The sequence below is a fragment of the Rhineura floridana genome, chromosome 8 (assembly GCF_030035675.1).
Source record: "Rhineura floridana isolate rRhiFlo1 chromosome 8, rRhiFlo1.hap2, whole genome shotgun sequence".
Taxonomy (NCBI): domain Eukaryota; kingdom Metazoa; phylum Chordata; class Lepidosauria; order Squamata; family Rhineuridae; genus Rhineura; species Rhineura floridana.
Genome location: NC_084487.1, coordinates 117,161,257 through 117,180,714, shown reverse-complemented (window position 1 = coordinate 117,180,714; position 19,458 = coordinate 117,161,257). Strand labels below are relative to the sequence as shown.

The 19,458-nt window shown below is 42.8% G+C and overlaps 1 protein-coding gene across 3 annotated transcripts in view; it reads right to left on the bottom strand.

Moving 5' to 3' along the window:
• ITPR2 (inositol 1,4,5-trisphosphate receptor type 2) overlaps positions 1–19,458 on the bottom strand; it is a 345,272-nt gene that overhangs the window by 277,976 nt on the left and 47,838 nt on the right. For 2 of the 3 annotated variants that reach the window (XM_061582221.1, XM_061582222.1), the window contains exons 4-9: positions 18,035–18,121; positions 15,955–16,113; positions 8,888–8,986; positions 6,832–6,915; positions 6,009–6,155; positions 5,305–5,400 (exon numbers count right to left, since the gene is read on the bottom strand). In XM_061582221.1, the coding sequence (XP_061438205.1) occupies positions 5,305–5,400; positions 6,009–6,155; positions 6,832–6,915; positions 8,888–8,986; positions 15,955–16,113; positions 18,035–18,121 (672 nt within the window). Of the gene's footprint in view, positions 1–5,304; positions 5,401–6,008; positions 6,156–6,831; positions 6,916–8,887; positions 8,987–14,963; positions 15,003–15,954; positions 16,114–18,034; positions 18,122–19,458 lie in introns of those variants that run through there. The other variant, XM_061582223.1, reaches the window with a different exon arrangement.

Sequence of the window (19,458 nt, the reverse complement as noted above, 5' to 3'; positions counted from 1 at the left end):
GTGCACAGCTTTGGGGCAAAAGAGGGGGAACGGGGAGAATTCCCAAATGTGGACAGTGAACATACAGAGATGGAAGAAAGATCTGGTGTGGTTCACATATACACTTCCTGAAACAAGACCCAAACCAAAATGCAGCTATCCTATGAAATCATCAGTTCTCCAAATTTTGTGGTGCTGTTTTCCAACCAAAAAAATGTGTACAAAAGTATTAAGGGACAGTGTGCATAAAAATGCACATATTAATGAAAACAACATACAACAATGCGCTACATTTGGGGAAATTGCTTGCAAAATGTGTATATTAGGAGAAGACCCTTTTGTATTTCTCCTGTATCCCTATGGTACACTGCTTAGAAACTGCAGTACTAAGCGGCATACAGTATAAATTATTTAAATTAATAAATTAATACATAAATGCATACTGAAATGCTGATCAATTTTTTTTGAGGACTGACACCAAAATTTGCCAAACAGATCTTAAGATTGGAAAAATCAGAAACTGAAACTGACAGATTCATCCATCCCTAACATACACTATAATGTCAGGACTGATTGCATGATATGCTGAAAAGAATAAATTCAAAATTCTGCACTGAGGTATCTATCCCAAGCTCAGCAAGCTATGCAAATTGACATATATTTGACCAGTTTATATAATTTCCTTTGCTTCTGTTAAGTCATGGAGAAAAGAAAGAGCTACACAAGGGTGCTGAAGGGCTTTGTAAACCACTTAGAGGTTTTATTACACTCAAGCAGTATATGCATTTTATTAAATTAAATTTTTAAAAAGGAAGCTCCACCTTCTCATCAATGGGAAAATGAAAGCTGAGGTCCACAGAATAATAAGTTCTGCCCCTTCAGTTCTCTTAGATGGGGAGGTTCCAAAATCCTATCTAGAAAAGCTTCAAGGCACAAATGTACTTGACTAGTGAGAAACAATAGTCTTCAATACACTAAACGTGTACAGCAGCAATGTCCTGGCCTGAAAATTATTATAGGCGATGCACAGATCCTCAGGAAGAAGACAAATACCTCATTTTGTTTTGGAGCACACTGTGATCATTACTTACTATATATCACCACTGCGTTTTGCAAGGTATCTATTTTTTCTGCCATAACTTCCATAACGGTTAGCTGATTCTAGGCTCCTAAGGAGGAGTTCAAGGCTACTCAAAACTTCTTCGGTGGAACCTTTCAGTTTTCCTTTTGACCAACAGACCACTCATCAGAATCCTTTGGAACAATGGTTATTGGCATTTAATATGGCAATATTTACTTGATTAGGACATCCAAATAGATTGACATAAGACAGTAATTGTCGTAGCATGGAGACTTCAAACATGCACAATGTCTTTTCAGAATCCCCTCTCCCACCACTGAAGGTGCAAAGTCAAATTTCTGCACAGCTTGATGGTACCTGCTGATGCTATAGTTCGCCAAGAGACTTGTCAGACCCAGAACACTGCAAGATATGCAGTTGGACCCAAAACTAAGAATACAGAGAAAAGAGGCTCAGAGGAGAGCTAGTTATTCTTGGTCAGGGACTGGCCTCAATGCATGCCAGTTGCAGTACCTGGATGTCAAAGACTCATTAGCCTGATGGCTGGGATGGTCAGAAGCCAGATAAGCTACGTTCACAGCGCACTTTTTTCCATTATTCTAATGATTTCTTACCTGGTAATTTGTGCATAATATCTTATCTTTCATACAATGTACAAGCTGGTTCTGAAATTTTAGTGGAATATAGTGCAAATTTAGCACTAATTTTCGTGAAAAATATTACCAGAAATAGTCCATTTGCAAGCGTGAGAACCTGGAAAACCATGGGAGTTTTTCACTAGCTACAGCTGCTCATGTGACAGGCATCCCAGCATGCAGTGTGTTTCCACCTGTTAGGCATGCGTACTGGGGTTTGTTTTGTTTTGTTGCCTGATGAAAATTATACCAGAATTCCGGTGTAGGCACGGATATCAGCAGCATTTCCCACACACATCGTTGTGTCTACACAACTGGAAAAAAAAGAAGTCAGATGCTAAATGGAGAGGGGTTGCATGGCGATGGGATGAAATCTTAGACTTCCTACACAGTGGGGAGCTACAGTGCACATGTGTATAATGGGTGAGAGATGAAAACAAGACATTCATTGCAGCCATGTGAAAGATAGTTGTGCGAAAGATAGTTGTGCAACAGGAACTGCAGTGTGAAAGGAATTTTAGAAATTGGGACAAAAGCGCTACCATTTTAATCCGTTAAACTAATCCAATAAGTGCCATGTCTGAAAGCAGCCTCAATTCCAGATATCGCTTCAATGGAAAAGCACTCCTGTGGTGACATTTGAGGAAGAATGGGGTCATGTGTGATTGTTCTACACAGTGAGTGGCTATTAAAATGGGTCTTATGTGTACCAGATATGCATGACACAAATCCCTTTGAATAAAAAAGGGGGCAATACTGTGATCAGCATTGGCTATGTTGGCTATAGGTATTATTATGAGGTATAAAAAAGTAAACACAGGAAATATTCTTCATGCACATTGCCTTGGTTCAAGTTCAAGTTCCAAAAGCAGGTCTTTCAGCCTTACACAGAATCTTGCCCTGCCCTCACAGCCACCCTTAAGTTTGAAACGGCACACCCCTGGAGCACTAAACCAAGCCTACAAAGAACACACTTGTGTCAAGGAGGATGCCAAGAACATCTCCGGGCAAATTAACGATTTGTAGAGGAGAGATGGCTGCTCCGGTGCCTGCAAATCCTCTGAACAGCCCTGTAGACCCATAAAATGCACCTCAGGAAAGGTGATAAGTGTGTTCCTGTCTGTCAGCTCAAGGGGGGAAACTGGCATTCATTCTTCAGCTAGAGTCATCTCTACCAGAGGCAGCTTGATTCTAGCTTCTTGGCAGCAATGTTGCTGAGGATTACTCTGAGGGAGAGGCAGAGGGGCAAGGTGCCAGGGAAGTTGGCACAGTGTGGATGCCCTGACAGGAGCACCACATTGGCTGCACCAGTGCACCTGCACTCAATAAGGGGCAGTAACACTGCTGTCAGGAAATGAGTGTTGCAGCTCCACCTCAGCAGGCAAGCCACTTCTGGTCTCTACTGATGTTTTTTCAGGCCCTCAACGCAAGACTGATTCTTTTTTTAACTATGTAGGTATTTCTCTCCCCACCCTTTTTTCACATGCCTCCTTTCTCCTAATCCACTCTCCCATTCTCTCCCCTTTGATTAGTAAGAGGCAAAGAAGCAAAACTCATTGGTGGTGGTGCTGCTGGCTATGGGTCATGACCTACCAGTTGAAGACAGGCTGTCTATACTACAAGAGAAAGCAAGATTTTTGCCTTAATCTGGCCAGGATGATTTCATCTAAGAGCTCCACTGAAGGAGAAAACAGATTGCTTTTCTTGGCAGAGGAAGCTATGTTGAAGGATGTAACCACAAAATAAAAACACCCCCCTACACACACAATAGCCTACACAAACGTCTTATTGAAAGATAGAGGAGTTGCCACAAGCAGAAATATCTATTATGGCAAAGAAGATGTTTCCTCCACTTAATCTGCAAGCTTCAGGTTGCCTCCAAAGAGAATGGGCTCCAGCAAAAATAAATAAATAAATAAATCCAAAATGGCAATAGATTACAGATCCCAAGCCTGTATATACTGTTCATACAGTGGTTTATTCTTTGTATTCTGCGGCAAGTATCTTTATCAGAAACAAAAACAAACAATGGCTGTGTGTGACGTTATTGATAATCCACACTACAGTCTAATCTTTCTGAGCTGTAAAAGAGCAGATAAGCAGTCCCTTTGCTTTGCCCGAATGATTCAGAAGTTTAGCTACCCCACATAAAGTGCCCGCATGCCTGTGTACATGTTTTTTAATAATGCAAATATGTAAGGTCCAAATTTCAAACAGCCATAAGATAATAAACAATGAAATGAAGGAGAGGGGTAAGGCTCAGTATAGGGGGGGGCACATTTTGCACACATTTTGCCCACCCACAAAAAGCACAGCCTTTCATTGATATTTCAGGGAAGTGACTCAAAATCCTCTCCCTCTCCCTAAGCATTCAGGCAACTGCTGTACCATCCAGCAGCATCTACATTTTCCAGCATTTATACATTCAGGCAGCAAGGCTCCCATTCAGAGAGAAGGCAATGTGATGCAGAAGCCATTGCACTCGTTCTGAATTAGCTTTGTTTGACCTTGATGGTATCGTCATGTAGCCAGATTTGATTGTCTGTGTGACAAATTCATTATTCCCAGGAAAAAGAATTTTTTTGCCAAAACAGACAAGCAGGGGTATGAGCATGCTCAGTGTGACAGAAGGAGAGACTCAGAATGCCCTGCTTGCTTACTTCCTTGCACAACCGCTTTGCAAAGTAAACTAGGTGTGCTTCTCAAACTATCTTGTAGAGCTGCCACCGGTGGTAAGTGGAGTGATGTTAACTCCCTTAATAGAGGGATGGAATTGTGAGGTGCTCTGTAACTAAACATGGTCAGACAAACATAATATTTGGTAAGTGTGGGTGCCTTATAGTGAGAGGAGTCCTGGACTTTATCCTGGAGGAATAAAGGACTCACCAGAACTCCTCAGTGAATGACAGAAAGTTTGGGGGCTCTGAGGGGATGTTGAGCCTAGTAGAACAAAACTCTTATATTGCAGGGAAAACCAGAGCAATCTCACAACTCAACTATACAGAACCATATTCTGTGACTTTCTTCTATGTAATCCTGATGTCACACGCAAAGGCAGGCACCCTTTCACCATTGGTGAGATGCATCATGACAAAAGAGTTGACTTTTCCACAGCTGACATTTCTCTACAGCTCTGTTGGTCAAAAGCAGGGGTGGGGTGCAGTGGGAATAGCCACCATGCCCTGAGGCACTGGAAAGTTTAGAGTTCCCAGCCAAAGAAGCAGGACAGTCTCACTCTCTTCCCCAGATAGTCACACCAAAGGATAGTTCTAGGTAGAACTGAAACTGAACTGCAAGGGTGCTTGGGCCCCTAAAGGGTTGTTTACAAGAGGGGCTGCCCACGTGGCTTAGACTGGCAGTAACTATGTCAGAGAAATTCCTCAATAACAGAATGGTTCTTCTCAGCCGAAATCAGTCAGAAAGCCTGTTACACAAGTGGCTAACTGTACAGCAGGGTGCCCAGGCAGTTTGGCTTTCCAGCAGCATCCATGCTTTCAGACCAACATCCAAGCTGGCCACATGGCAATTCTAAAACAGCAAAGGCTCTACCCTGTTCAGTTTACCACTGTTATTTACCCTCTACTGCATTCAACTGACTGTGGATCTTACTTCTGCAGCCAAGTAGTTTCCAGTTGCTAGATGTTTAAATCTGAACAGGCTGTTCCATTGTCCTGCTCCTCCACGGCATGGATCATGATGCACCACCTGTGGAAATAACATACGAGTTCTTTTAGCACTATCACAGATGAGTTCTTAGCGCCACTGCATTGGAGGTGCAGTGAAAATGGAAATGGACTGCCTTCAAGTCGATCCCGACTTATGGCTACCCTGTGAATAGGGTTTTCATGGTAAGCGGTATTCAGAGGGGGTTTACCATTGCCTCCCTCTGAGGCTAGTCCTCCCCAGCTGGCTAAGGCCTGCTCAGCTTGCCACAGCTGCACCAGCCAGCCCCTTCCTTGTCCGCAACTGCCAGCTGGGGGGCAACTGGGCTCCTTGGGACTATGCAGCTTGCCCAGGGCTGCACAGGTGGCAGGGCACATGAACCCCTGAATCACTGTGGTGGTGATCCTTAGCTGGCCCTTTACACCCAGGAGATATGAGTGGGGATTTGACCTCACAGACTCTGGACTCCCAGCCAGGCTCTCCTCCCCACTGTGCTATACCAGCTCCTTGGAGGTGCAGTAGCATTGTAATAAAAAGAATACTTCGTGTTCCTTAGGGAGCTAAATCCTTAGCGATCCTTAGGGAGCTAAATATTGTGAGGTCTCCGAGTCCAATGCAGGGAAAACAACATCAGAATCATCACACCATACCTCTATTTCCCACAGAGCTTTAGAACTTGTTGCAGAAGTGGCTGACTGGCGCAGTGTTGTGCGAAGGAAAATATGTTGCTTCTTCTGATACTCGTCACAGGTCAGAAATTTCTCCTGTTCTGCATGGAACAATCTGACAACATCTCCCTGTATAAACAAACACAGAAAAGTGAAGCTTTGTCCAAGTTATGTAGCAAGATTATTTCTCTGTCAGATTCAGGTATCTATACAATTTATATAACCATTAAGGTGTCCTCGATGCATCTGAAACCAAGATCTGGCCAATTCCCTTCATTATAGTTGAAAATTCATTAAAAAGGAGAGGAGTGCTAATGTACTGCTTGGTTACATACTTTGCAATAAAACAGGAACAGCTTGTCTGGTGGAGTGGAACCTCAACAGCAAACTCCTGGCAGCAGCATTGCTGCTGCATAGCAGAAGGTGGGGGAGGTGGGGAGGTGGTGGCGAGGTGGGAACTCCATGGGTGCACTGGCAGAGCTAAACCAAATGCTCATGCCAGTACATCATCCAGACAGCTCTGATCTTGCCGCCACCTTGCCCTCCCCCCTCCTCAGATGAGGCAGTGATGCTCCTACCAGGAGACTATTGTTGCAGCCCCAACCCACCAAGCAATCTGCTATGAAATAATCAGGGGAATATCATGGGCAATGTAGAATAGTTGCCTTTTTAATATACCTGAAATCAGTTTCAAAACAAGATTTGTGATCTCTTGCTCATGTAAAAATAGTCAGAAAAAATATTGCAAAATTACTGAAATGTAGCATCCTTTTTAAAACATCAAAATTTTCTCATTCATACTTACACCTTTAAGCACATCTTCTCTGTAGCAACTGTATTTCATGAATAAGGTTATCTTCCAGCTGGTATTGCAGTTGACAGCATTTACCTGCAGTCAAGTACACACAGAACAGTAGGTCATGTTGTAGAAGATTCAGAAACTAATGTTTCTGTAGTGTTACAATCTGACAAGGTCCTTGCTTGCCAAGATTTCCTATGACAGCTGTTGTTTTCAAGGTAATCTGAAAGATATTATCCCACTGGCAACAAAAAAATAATAACCTGGGACTGAACAATGATCTGGAAATACATGAAACTTAGTGGATGTGGCCACTGACCTAAGCTGCTTTAAAAAAAAGGATTAGACAAGTTCACAGAAGACAAAAGGGCATGGTCAGAAGGCATGTGATTCAGGAACCTGGCTGAAGGTAAGCAAATTTGTGTGTGGTCAGTGTCTGGATGGGAGATCACCGTGGAACCAGTATGGGGTTGTATGAACTGTACACTGCCCTGAGTTCCATAATGGAACGCTGGGACAGAAAACATTAGGTAAGTCTGTCAGATAGTTAACTAGAGTCTCCATGTATAAAGGCAGTTTACTTCTAAATATCAATTGTTGAGAACAAACAATAGGAGATGGTGGCCACCTTCATGCACTGCTTATGTGATCCAGAGGCATCTGATTGGCCATATTGATAACAGAACGCTAGACTAGATAGACCTATGGTTTAAACCAACAACTGAGTTCTTGTGGTCTTATGAGTTTGAGCTAGTGGATGCCACTAGATACTAATGTGACAGAATGCATGGTTGTAAAAAAAAATGCAGCCACTGTCTCTGCTACCTACTAAGTCATAAACTTTCACCTGGTTTCCAGATGTCATAAGATGCATCCTGAAAAGCAGAAAACATCCACTTCCTAACATCATTGGTAAATGAAGGGAAACAGCATGGTGGCCATGAGTGGCAGGGAGCAGTGGCACGGGAGAGGCATGATTGCCAGTGGTGTTTTCCATCCCAGTCCCAGCCGCTGCTTGCCCCCCATCTGCATCAGAAAGACCCAATGGAACCAATAAGCAATTCTGGTCAGCTATTCAAGAAAAACAAGTGGTTTCAGCATTTAAGAGCATAAGAAGAGCCCTGCTGGATCAAACCAAAGACCCATATTGTCCAGCATCCTGTTCTCACAGTTACCAACCAGATGCCATTGGGAAGCCCTCAAACAGAACTAGGCAGAGCCAATCCAGCAACCTAGGTGGTACACCTACACTACACCAAACTCCTCACCTCCTTACCTCTTCTCCTCTCCCTCTCAGAATGCAGCAACACTGGTGCTGGAAAACTAGCACTGTGGCTCTGCTCCAATTGGTGAGTTGCTTCTGCCTAATACCATTAGGCTTATCCTCCCCATTTCTGTTTCATATCATTAGTTGCCTCTAGTAGGAGTGGGGTAATATACAGTGCAAGGACAACAGGACATGAAGTGACCTGCCATTACCTATTAAAGGGCAGGGGGTGAGCATGACACAGATTTGCCATTTTTAGTGACAGCCCTGAATCTTTCAGAGTGAGAAGTTCTGACCTCAGTAAAGGAATGCCATGGGCTTACTAGTTCTTGCTTTAAAGAAAAAATAATACAACAATTATGCACATGTACAATAACAATAAGGGCCTGAGAAAAGGATGCCTTCATGCTTGGATGCAATGTTGCTATGCCCAGTTCGAGAAACCAGGTTTTGGCCTTGTGGTTTGTTTTTGCAATTGTCCGTTGACCCCCTCCCAGCATCAGTCTAGGTTGGCCAGATGCAAAATAGGACAAGGCTCTTGCACCTTTAATTGTTGCATAGAAGAGCAAGTCCTGCTGAAATTTCCTCTTCTATTCAATAACTATTTAAGGAGCAGGAGCCCTGTCCTCTTTAACATCTGCCCAATCTACATTTGTCTCTTCAGTCTGTCTGGTAATACCAAAGTACCTTTGCTTTCTCTGCAGACCCCTATTGACCCCAAACCTTATTCGTATGAGGAGTGACTACATTCCAAAACACCAGGCCTGGTTAGATACATGTTCTTGTCAAACTCACCTCTTTGCACCCTGGGTTGTCCAGAAGTTCTATGTTGCTGGCATGAAGAGGCTGCCCTGCATTGACCGGCATGAGTACAACTTTGTCTCCTACAACAATCTGGAGAACAGAAAGTAGAGGAGTTATACACTATAATTTAAATTACATTTCCTTTCACACTGGTTCACTCCTTGTTTTTAAAGAGAGACCCACTTCATAGGCTCAGACTATAGGGTAGGCCGGATGCAAAGATGAAAAAAGGACAAGACTCCTGTACCTTTTAAAGTTGTGTGTACAAAAGCAGCAGCTGAAGTTGCTTGTTCTACATAACTGTTAAAGGTTCAGGAGCCCTATCCTCTTTTGCAACTGCCCCCCCCCCGACAAACTCTGACATTTTAGCTTTCAATTGTCTAAATAAATAAATGTCCCAGGACTCAAAAAGGCTGTGGGATATGAAGGCCATCATGCTGAAAAAGTTCTCACATTTTTCTCTCTGGAATGGACTTTGCAAATTTAGTGTATGGCCCTTTTTATTATTTATTTTCTTTCATTTAATCCTTTTAGAAGTTATACAAAGTAAATTTCTGAGAGCCATATTTGAACTCTGAGCTGTGTGCTCAACGTAACCGTGCACCTAGAGGTGGGGCTACCTTCTGCAGAGACCTGTGTGTAGATTCAAAAGATAATTTTTGGCTGAAAATGATTTTCTTTCCTGTGGGATTGGCCCCACTGACTCTAACCGATGTTTTTCTGACAAAGTGTTAAAGGACAGTGAATGAGAAAATACAGAACCTCAGATTCACTCTTAGTGCTTTTTTTTACCTCTTGGGTATACCAAAGCTAAAGCTATTATTCAACACTGAATTTGGGATACAGAATTGCAAAATCATTTAAGTATGGCCACAATATAGCCTGATTTCAGGGACAATGAGAGGGATGCCTGCAGATTACTTGGCAAACATGACTATCCCCAAATTCAGAAAATCATTTATGTTAGCTGGATTCAGTGTCCTGCCATCTGCACTTCTGGAGGGGAGATTCAGGAGAGTTCTCCATCAAGTGAGATTATGCCCTGGGAGGCTAGAAACAGTTGGACATGTTTTATTGTACTGCTCCTTTTATCATGACATCCTATTCATCTTTATTACCCCAATTTTATAGAAAATCCCTGGCACATCAGACAAATTTTATTTATCATATCTTTTGTCAGATCAGAATCCCAAGGTTACAGCTAAAGTAGCTAGCTTTTGCGCAGGTGCCATCACCTACTGCAGAATAATATCATAACCTGGTCATTTCTGGAAATAGTTTATTCTTTAATGAGTCAAACTGTAGATTCCTTAGGGCAGATTTAGGCTACAATCCTATACACACACTTACCTGGGAGTAAGTCCCATTGAACAGGGTCTGAGTGTTTTTATACTTTTATATGTTTTGTATTGAATTGTATATTATTCTGGTTGCTGTATTCTATATGTGCTGGTCCATGACCAAAATAAATAAATCTCATATTTCATTTATGAATTGTTTCCTATGGAACATCTCAAAGCAATTTAACCATAACATGTATTTTTGAAATTCATATATTTAAAAAAATTAATGATTCCACATATATATATATCAGATTTCAAATTCAATACAGCTACATCTTAAACAAATAGCTATTAACAGTACAATATATGTCTACTGAGAAATAAGCCCCATTAAAGTCAATGGGACTTACTCCCAAGTAAGTGTGTACAGGATAGTAGCCTAAATCTGCCCAAAGGAATCTACAGCTTGACTCATAAGAGAATAAACTATTTTCAGAAATTTATTTTTTTCTGGAAATTAAAATAGCTAATATAAAATGATACATAAATGATCTGCAACTGTGAAAAAAGATCACATATTCAAACCCTAGAATACTGTTATTCAACCTTGGGTCCCCAGATGTTGTGGAACTATACCTCCCATCAACCCCAGCCAGCTTAGCCAATGGCCAAGAACAATGGGAGTTGTACTCCCACAACATCTGGGGATCTAAGGTTGAAGAACAGTGTCCTAGAAAGATTAAAAAAAAAAAAAAAACTTATAAGGAAAAAAATCACATTTTCTCTAAAGCCACCTGCATAGGTAGCTTTCTGCTACTGTGATCCAGAGCAGTCCACATTATGGCAGCTATCAAGCTGAGCAATTTCCCCCAGAATCTTTGGAGGGAAGCATAATTCAAATAAAATCAACACTGAAATCAATGGCTAAAATACTTTGATTTTCAGAGAGCGAGAATATTTTACAGCACAGATTCCTGTGTTTACCTATTCAATATCATCTTTCCACACTTCCCCATCAATCTTTACATTTTTAGGCGGCTGCTGCTTGCTTACTTATTTATTTCCAGCACATGCATGCCACATTGCCTTTCAGGACTAACCCCCCCAAGGGGTTAAGCAGGGCCACAATGAATTCTGTATATTGTAATTATTACAATCTAAAAATGTGTTAACCTGGCCTGGCAATGATCTGTTTCATTTGTCTCAATTGTATTGTTTTACTGCTTTTAAATCTTTATTGACTGATCTGAGATATCTTAGGCTGTACAGCAGAAAAGGAAATGTCCCAAATAAGTAAACAAATGTACATATCGGTTCTGGGACTGTTCCATTGCTAGCTATATCTATTTGCTGGTATTACATATAACTGGTTTTAGGAAAATGAACCTCTCAAATTGCCTCTCACCTAAAAACATGGAAATTGTTTGTGTTGTATGAATTCATATAAAGGAAGAAAGGAGATATCTTAAGACACAGTGGAGTTTGATGAGATCTGATCTAATTACACAAAAGTGCAAGTAATGTCCACAGCCATTCAGCGGATGTTCCATCATACATGGAAATTGTTTGTGTTGTATGAATTCATATAAAGGAAGAAAGGAGATATCTTAAGACACAGTGGAGTTTGATGAGATCTGATCTAATTACACAAAGGTGCAAGTAATGTCCACAGCCATTCAGTGGATGTTCCATCATACAAAACAATTCCACACATACAGACTAGAATCACAAAGTGACTAAATAAACCCCAGTGAACACAATTCATGATACATGCTTTCTTTGGAATGCATGCACAAATATCATTGCTCCTCAACACATTCACAAACATTTTGAAAGGAAGCAAAATCCATACTTCATACAGCTCCAGTAAAGCTAGTATTGGGATGCCGATCAGCTAACTAAATGTTGCCAACTGACTGCCTAGAGTTTTGAGGGTGGCCAAATATTGCCAAGAATGCCCTTATGTAGATGAATGACACATTATTGCATGTCTTCAATAAAAGTTAAACAATAGCAAAGACTGAAGGCTCCTTGCTTCCCAGTACTTTCACACTCATGTTATCCTGCAACTTTACTCGCCCCTGACAGCTTCTCCCCTACCTCCTCCCAGTTAAGCCATACAGCTGGGGTGGGAAACTGGATCCATCCCTATCTTTCTCACCCCCTGCAGGCCAAGGTTAAGAAGTGGGTGGGGATACCCACCTGTGAATCACCTGGAATCACCATGACATCAGGTGGCCCATTTTTGCCCACATAGTTTTAAATCAAACCATGCAGGCAGAGGCTTAACCCTGTGTTTTGCAAGTCCTGATGATCAGCTGATTGCTGAGGCTTGCCAAGTGCTACACAGATGCTTTGTAGATACTGCTGATCAGCTGATTGGTGGTGCCAGCAAACCTCCTTTCAACCCAGATATGTGTAGAGCAAGTGGGTGTGGCTTGGCAGAAACGGCCTCATAGGTCAAATGGAGAGCCCTGGTGGGCCTAGGCCAAAGGATGGAATGTTCCCAACTACTCCCATATAGTCTAAAATCTACTAATGGGGACCAGTAACTAGAGATGTAACCCTCATGCATGATTTGATTTAGCCTAGTAGAGTGGAACCACTCAGTGGAGAGCTTGAAGGAAGAAAATAAAAACTTGGGGAGCTTAATAATATTGGTGGGCTCTTAACACCTTGTATAAAGCTTATGCAAATTATAACTGCAAATTATAAGTCTTCCATTTGCTGTGGTTGTTCTGTCACTTTAGGAATAATGCTGTTTGCGAAGAAGCAACTCTGAAGTATCCAGCACCTCGGTAGGTTAAAGAAAAATTTGGACAGGCCACCTACAAAGTTTGCAAACAAGAAATTTCAAATTTTCTGTTGGATTCAAGAGAGACTGTTATTTATTTATTTATTGTACTTATATAACACCCCATAGCCAAAGCTCTCTGGGGGGTTTACAGTAACACTGTTTACATGCTAACCCAATTACTTGTGCTTTTAACTCTTTGTGGGCAATTACTGTATTTTTTGTATCATTAGGATTCCAACTAAAGAAAATATTTCACAGGCCTGGCACCAGCAGATGGCCAGGTCAGGCACTGGTCGAGGACCCTGAGACTGGGCAAGGATCCCTGCCACTAGCCGAGGGCCCCTGTCACTGGGAGGGTGGAGCTCCCGCTCTGCAATCACCACCAAGGTTGAGTCACAGGCCGCAACCAGATGGCAGCACAGATTGCGGAGCAGGAGCTCTGCTCTCCCAACCGACATCACCCCCACACAAGCGCTAACTGGCAGGTGCTTAAATACACCACCTCATCCTCACCACCATCTTGAGTAATGGCAGGCATGTGAAGCAATTGGGCATATTTAAATACGTCTGTGCACATACACACAAAGAGGGTGGCATTCTTGACTCCCAGCTATCCATGGAGGCACAGGTAGCAGCTGTTAGTAGGGTGGTGCTTTGCCAACTTCACCTCATTCGTAGGATACGCCCTTACCTCCCGAACCACCTGCTCCCTAATGTGGTACATGCTCTGGTTCTGTCCCAGCTGGACTATTGCAATGCATTATATGTGGGTCTTCCCTGGAGAGTGGTCCATAAGCTGCAGCTAGTGCAGAATGCGGCGGCTCGCCTGATTAAGGACTGCCGCCGCCGTGATCATATTACCCCAGTACTTAAAGAACTGCACTGGCTACCGGCGGTTGCTAGGGCCGAATTTAAGATCCTGGCTTTAACTTTCAAGGCACTCCACGAGGCTGGCCCACTTTACCTAAAGAGTCGCCTCCACTCACACCAGGGGCGCCAGCTTACAAGATCGTCCTTGAATGGTTCACTTCTTATTCCCCCAACAAAAGCAGCGAGATTGGGGAGGACACGGTCCAGAGCTTTTTCAGTAGTGGCTCCCTCACTTTGGAATTCTTTGCCAACTGACCTCCATCAGGCCCCTTCCTTGTTATGTTTTTGTCGGGCCTTGAAAACCTGGCTCTTTAACCAGGCTTGGGAAGAGGGTTAGGGTGACAGAGGGTAGTTCTGTGGGGATTTATTCAGTTTTTAAATTTTATACTGTTTGCTTTTTGATTGTTTTTACATGGATTGTATTGTATTTTGTTGTACGTCGCCCAGAGTGGCAGATTAACCTCTGCCAGATGGGCGTCTAACAAATCTAATAAATAAATAAATAAATAAATAGCAGGGGGCGAGCAGATAGTGCTCGAGGGCCCGCAGCAGCCTGGTGCCAGCCCTATATGTTCACTTAACTGTTTGCAAGTTTTATTCCATCTAACCCCACAGGAGCTACACAGACATGCGTTACACATATATCGATGAACTGAAGAAGTAACAGGTTTAAGATAAAGCCCCAAGCAAACATATGTAGGCAATCACCTCAGTGGCAAGGTCACAAGTGCTCAGAAGCCAGGACAACCCCCAAACCTCTGCAAAGCTTCAAGGAGGGAGCTTGAAGTTTTTTCTAGAAGCTGATAGTTTTTTAATTAGCATAATTCTAAAAAAAATATTTTAAAGACTATTAGTTGACAATATTTGACCAGTTAATTCCCAACCCTAAGTAAAGTCAAACTACTGATTTAGATTTATGATTTCCCCCCCGCAGTATTTATTTATATTTTAGAAAGACAGAATATAGGAATCAAGCATGTTGTTGCCATGCTCATAACACACGTACACATATATAATGTGTTATCTTTTAAAACCCAAACACCCCAAAAAGAACGTGAAGCCCCTTTTACAATGCAAAGTGTCCTTGCATGCCATGCTGCACAAAAACATTACTTACAGTCATGTAAGGTCAGATAAAACGTTACGCAATACAAACCTGCAGAATTGAATCAATCATTCAAAATTCATTAAAAAGAAGAAATTAACTATAATCATCATCATCATCATCATCCCCAAGTTTATGGTTGGCAACTAACAACCCCATGACTGAATCCAGCCCAGGGGTAGTTGCTATCTGGCCACACAAGGGCTTTTCCTTTTCTCATTCATTACCACTGCTGCTGCCTCACATTTGTCTAGGTATCACATTAACATGAGGCGTGTTCAGATACACCTACCCAGTCTCTGAGCAGCAGTGGGCAGTGGGCAGGGGCACTCACTTGACCTCCTGTTGCCTACATTGCTGCTGCTTACTGGGAGCAGTGAAGTCAGCACAGAGCCAACCGCTACTGCTTCTGAGGCATGTTTCCAGATGCCCCTGCCAAATGAGGTGAAGTCAGTGGCCAGTGGTGGCATCCAAGTTGTGGAATGTCCTTCCAGAAAGACTTGCCTAGTGCCTATGCTGTGCTTTTTTTCAGCAGCACATGAACATATTTTTATTCTCCCAGAGTTTTTAGGAGCATTTTATTGTCTCTGAAAGCCAGCTGCTGGAAATAACAAGTGGGGTGCTGTCATGTTCATGTCCTGCTTATGGGCTTCCCATATGCATTAGAATGGCTACTGAGATAAAAGAATGCTGGACTAGATGGGCTTTTGGTCTGATCCAGCAGGACTGTTCTTATATTAACAGCCCATGAAGTCTCCCCTTCTTTCTTGCCCAGTTCCTGTGAATATGGTTTCTGTCTCATACCACCTTTTTTTAATGATATCCCAAGATGCACTGCATCAGATTTTAAGCACACTGGATTCTAGAGCAGGGCAGCAAGGGATGCAGAGGAAGAGTCATACAAATAAGTCTGGTCCTAGAAATACTTCAGACAGGGAGATTACAACAGTGTCTATTCCAGCAATCCCCTGCTTTCTCCCAGAAATATATTTCGTTCACTTACATTGTCTCCTTCACTCCTCAGTTTCCAAAAGGGCTGGATGTAAAACCAGGATCCTTCGTTCCCAGCAGCATCCAGAGAGACCCGCATAGCATTCTTCTCCAACAGGGCTGGTAACCTCTTATTGACAGTAAGGTATTTGTTGCTTTTTATGTGAAGCAGCTGTCAATAATAATAAAACAAAGAAATGCATACATGCATTCTGGTTGAACATTTTAGCCACAATCCAGCCAGAATGAGGTCTCCTTTACCCCAGAGGATTAATGCTTTTTGCAGTCTGCCAAGGACTGCACAGAGGGATTGTCAAACTCCTGGCTGGCCACAATACAAGCATTCAGGTCGATGGGTCACAAATTGCAAGGGCCAGATTTGCAGCCATGGTATTGCAATCAATAGTATGTTATCGCAACAATATTTTGCATGAGAAATTCAGCATACACATGAAATTACTTCTGCTATTCTGAAAAACATGATGCTATAACTTCTTCCATGTGGGTTCAACAACCTGTTCACTGGCAAATCATTGGAACTGGGAATACTTTCAATTATCAGGACATCAGCTCCAAAACAGTCCAACATGGGGGTTTTCATGGTTGAAGGCATCAAGTGTAACTCAGCCATCACAAAACAGGAGGCTGGTGAGGTGGTAAGTGTGGGCTGAATTCCACCTGACTTGTCTAATTTTCTTACACCGGGGTAAGGAATGTGGTGCTCCAGCTCCCATCATCACTGATCATTAGCCAGTGTCATAAGTCCCGTGGTACGTTCCTAGAGCGATGAGGGGAAAGAGGAGACGGACTAGGACTTGGGAGAAGGCTCTAGTGACTTGCATTCAAAGGGGGTTGCAGGTGAAGATTCCAGTGCCGTTGACAGTGACAGCTGTGTCCCTGTAGATCCAATTAAAACTGATGAGGCGCAGCCTGATTAGGAGGCGGCCTCTTCACCTTCCGTTCACCCCCCTTCCTCACTCACCCTGCTGTCGCTGCCGCGCACCCATCCTCCTGAAGAGGGGGACCTTGCTGAAGTCTCTCCACTCCCCTCTCCTCTGACACGTAGGCCACTGTACTGGCAAGCTCAAAGGGTTCTCACTGTCCCACTAAGGGGGAGTGCCCACATGTGCACACGCTCCCGACAGTGACACCTTTCTCATGCAAGTAGAAGGAGCCCCCCCAAGGGTTGTAAGGGGGCATATCTTACTTGCTGCAGCAACATCTTAGTGCTGTGTAGCCATGCCTAGTTATGCCCTGAAGAGATGCTGAATCCTGTGTAACCTGTAAGCTGATTCATTAAGTGCTCTGACATTTTCCATTAAACCTATTAAAGAAAAACACACCTTCGCGTCTGCATCTGACTGCAGCGGTTCGGGCAGGACAGGCATGGTGGCTGGGGTTGCTGGAAGTTGTAGTCCAACAACCTCTGGTTGCCTATATTGCCTACCCATGTCCGACTCTATCCATTGCCTAATGACCATAATTGTTACTCCTCCTAAATTCTGCTGATGCTGCATTTGTGACATATCCAAGTACCACCCCTTTCCCCCTTTTTTTCTTTTTTGGTATCTTATGATGACCAAAGGCAAAGGAAGACAAAGCTCTTGTGCCTTTAATCAAGTCTAATATTATTTATTATTTATCTAGTGCCATCAATGTACATAGTGCTTTAGCAAGTGATATAACAAAAGCAAAGGTCTCTGCCCCCAGGTACTTATCACCCAAATTTCTAAAGAGGGCAAGACAAAGAGAGGGGAGAGGGGATAGGAAGAGGCATGGGGATTGTAGAAGATGGCACTGGGCATGTGCAGATTCTCACAGAGGGATGAGGAAAGTAGCACCTACTGGAATAGTCTCTCCTACTGTTATTAAAGGCACAGGAACCCTGTCCTCTTGTGTCTCTAGGCAATGTAATCACAGTTCATGCTTACTGACAAAACTGACTGTGGAACTCCCACTGTGGGGATGAACCAGAACTGATTGGTATGGTGTGAGGTATATAATCATTTCTCTCTCCGTGCCATTTCTGATATTTAAACACCCATTCTCCTTGTGGTTTTGAAAAGCTGGAAAGCGAGTTTTCAAAGGCTCACCTGTATGACATTGCTGTACTTCACAATTTCACCCAGCAACTTCCTGTTCTCACATTCATTCTGCTTTTGTTCCAGTTCTGCGGCATGCTGCAAGACAGTCATTGCTTTTTTGTAGTTTAAGCCACCTACTGTTACCCAAGCTCAGCCTTTAGAACAGGAGTGGGGAACTTTTTTCACCTGAGGGCCACATTCCCTCTTGGGCAAACATCTGGGAGGCGCATGCTAGTGGTGGGTGGGGTGAAAGGCAAAAGGTGGGTAGGGTTAGGGGCAAAAGTGGGCAGAGCAATGGATGGGACTCTTACTTTTGTACAGTAGGGTACATTCCAGCCACACAAAAGTCACAGGTTTACATACACACACTTAGGATGGAGCCAGTGTTGTATAGTGGTTAGAGTGATTTACTGGGACCTGGAAGACCAGGGTTCAAATCCCCACTCAGCCATGAAGCTCACTGGGTTACCTTGGGCCAGTCACTGTCTCTCAGCCTAACCTACCTCACAGGATTGTTGTGAGGATAAAATCAGGAGGGTGAGAACCATGTTTGGATGCCAACTTGAGCTACTTGGAGGAAAGGTGGGCTATAAATGTAATAATAAATAAAAATAAATCTTTACATTAAATACAAACATATATGACAGCCCCCTCAGGTGTTCTTGAGGGGAAAAGCAGTTTCAGGAGGAACTGGGCGGGAGTTGAGAAGCAGCAGAGAGGAGGAAGGATTTACCCTCCTATCAGTGCACTTTTCACTGGGATTCTCCTGCCGTCCCAAGGAGTTCAAACATGTGCTTACCCTCAGAAGCACATATCTAGAATGGAAAACTTCAGGGAGGAAAATAGCTCAGGGGGGCTATTTTTATTTTAAGCATACAACACCCACTGTTTCTCAACTCCAATTTTCCCCCTCCGGAATTTGCTTTTCATATACGGGAAGGAGCTGTCAGAGTTTTATTGTATACCTTTATGTAACAAATAGTTCCAACAACATTTGAAGTTTCACCATAAAAAAACAAAGGAAATTGCCTAGCATACAAAATACTTACATTAAAATACCCCATAAAGTTCTGGCCTATATAGAGAGTGTTTGCATTGGGGAAAAGCAACCTATAAATATTTTAAAAGAATTAAAATCTGGAAATCCTAAAATGCATTTACTTGAAAGGAAGCCCCATTGATTCTGATGGACATTACATCTAAGTGAGCACATGTCATTCCTAAGGTGACAAAGAAGATAGGGCTCATGCACCTTTAGCAGTACTGTAGAATTTTAGCAAGTAGAAATTATCTCTTCTATATAACTCTTAAATGTGCACATGCTTTTGCATCTGGCCACCCTTTTTCCAGATGGCAAGGGGGGAAAGCTACATTTCTCTTATACTGCAGCATTAGCCTAGCTTGATCCTGCATTAATAGTGCAATATCATGTC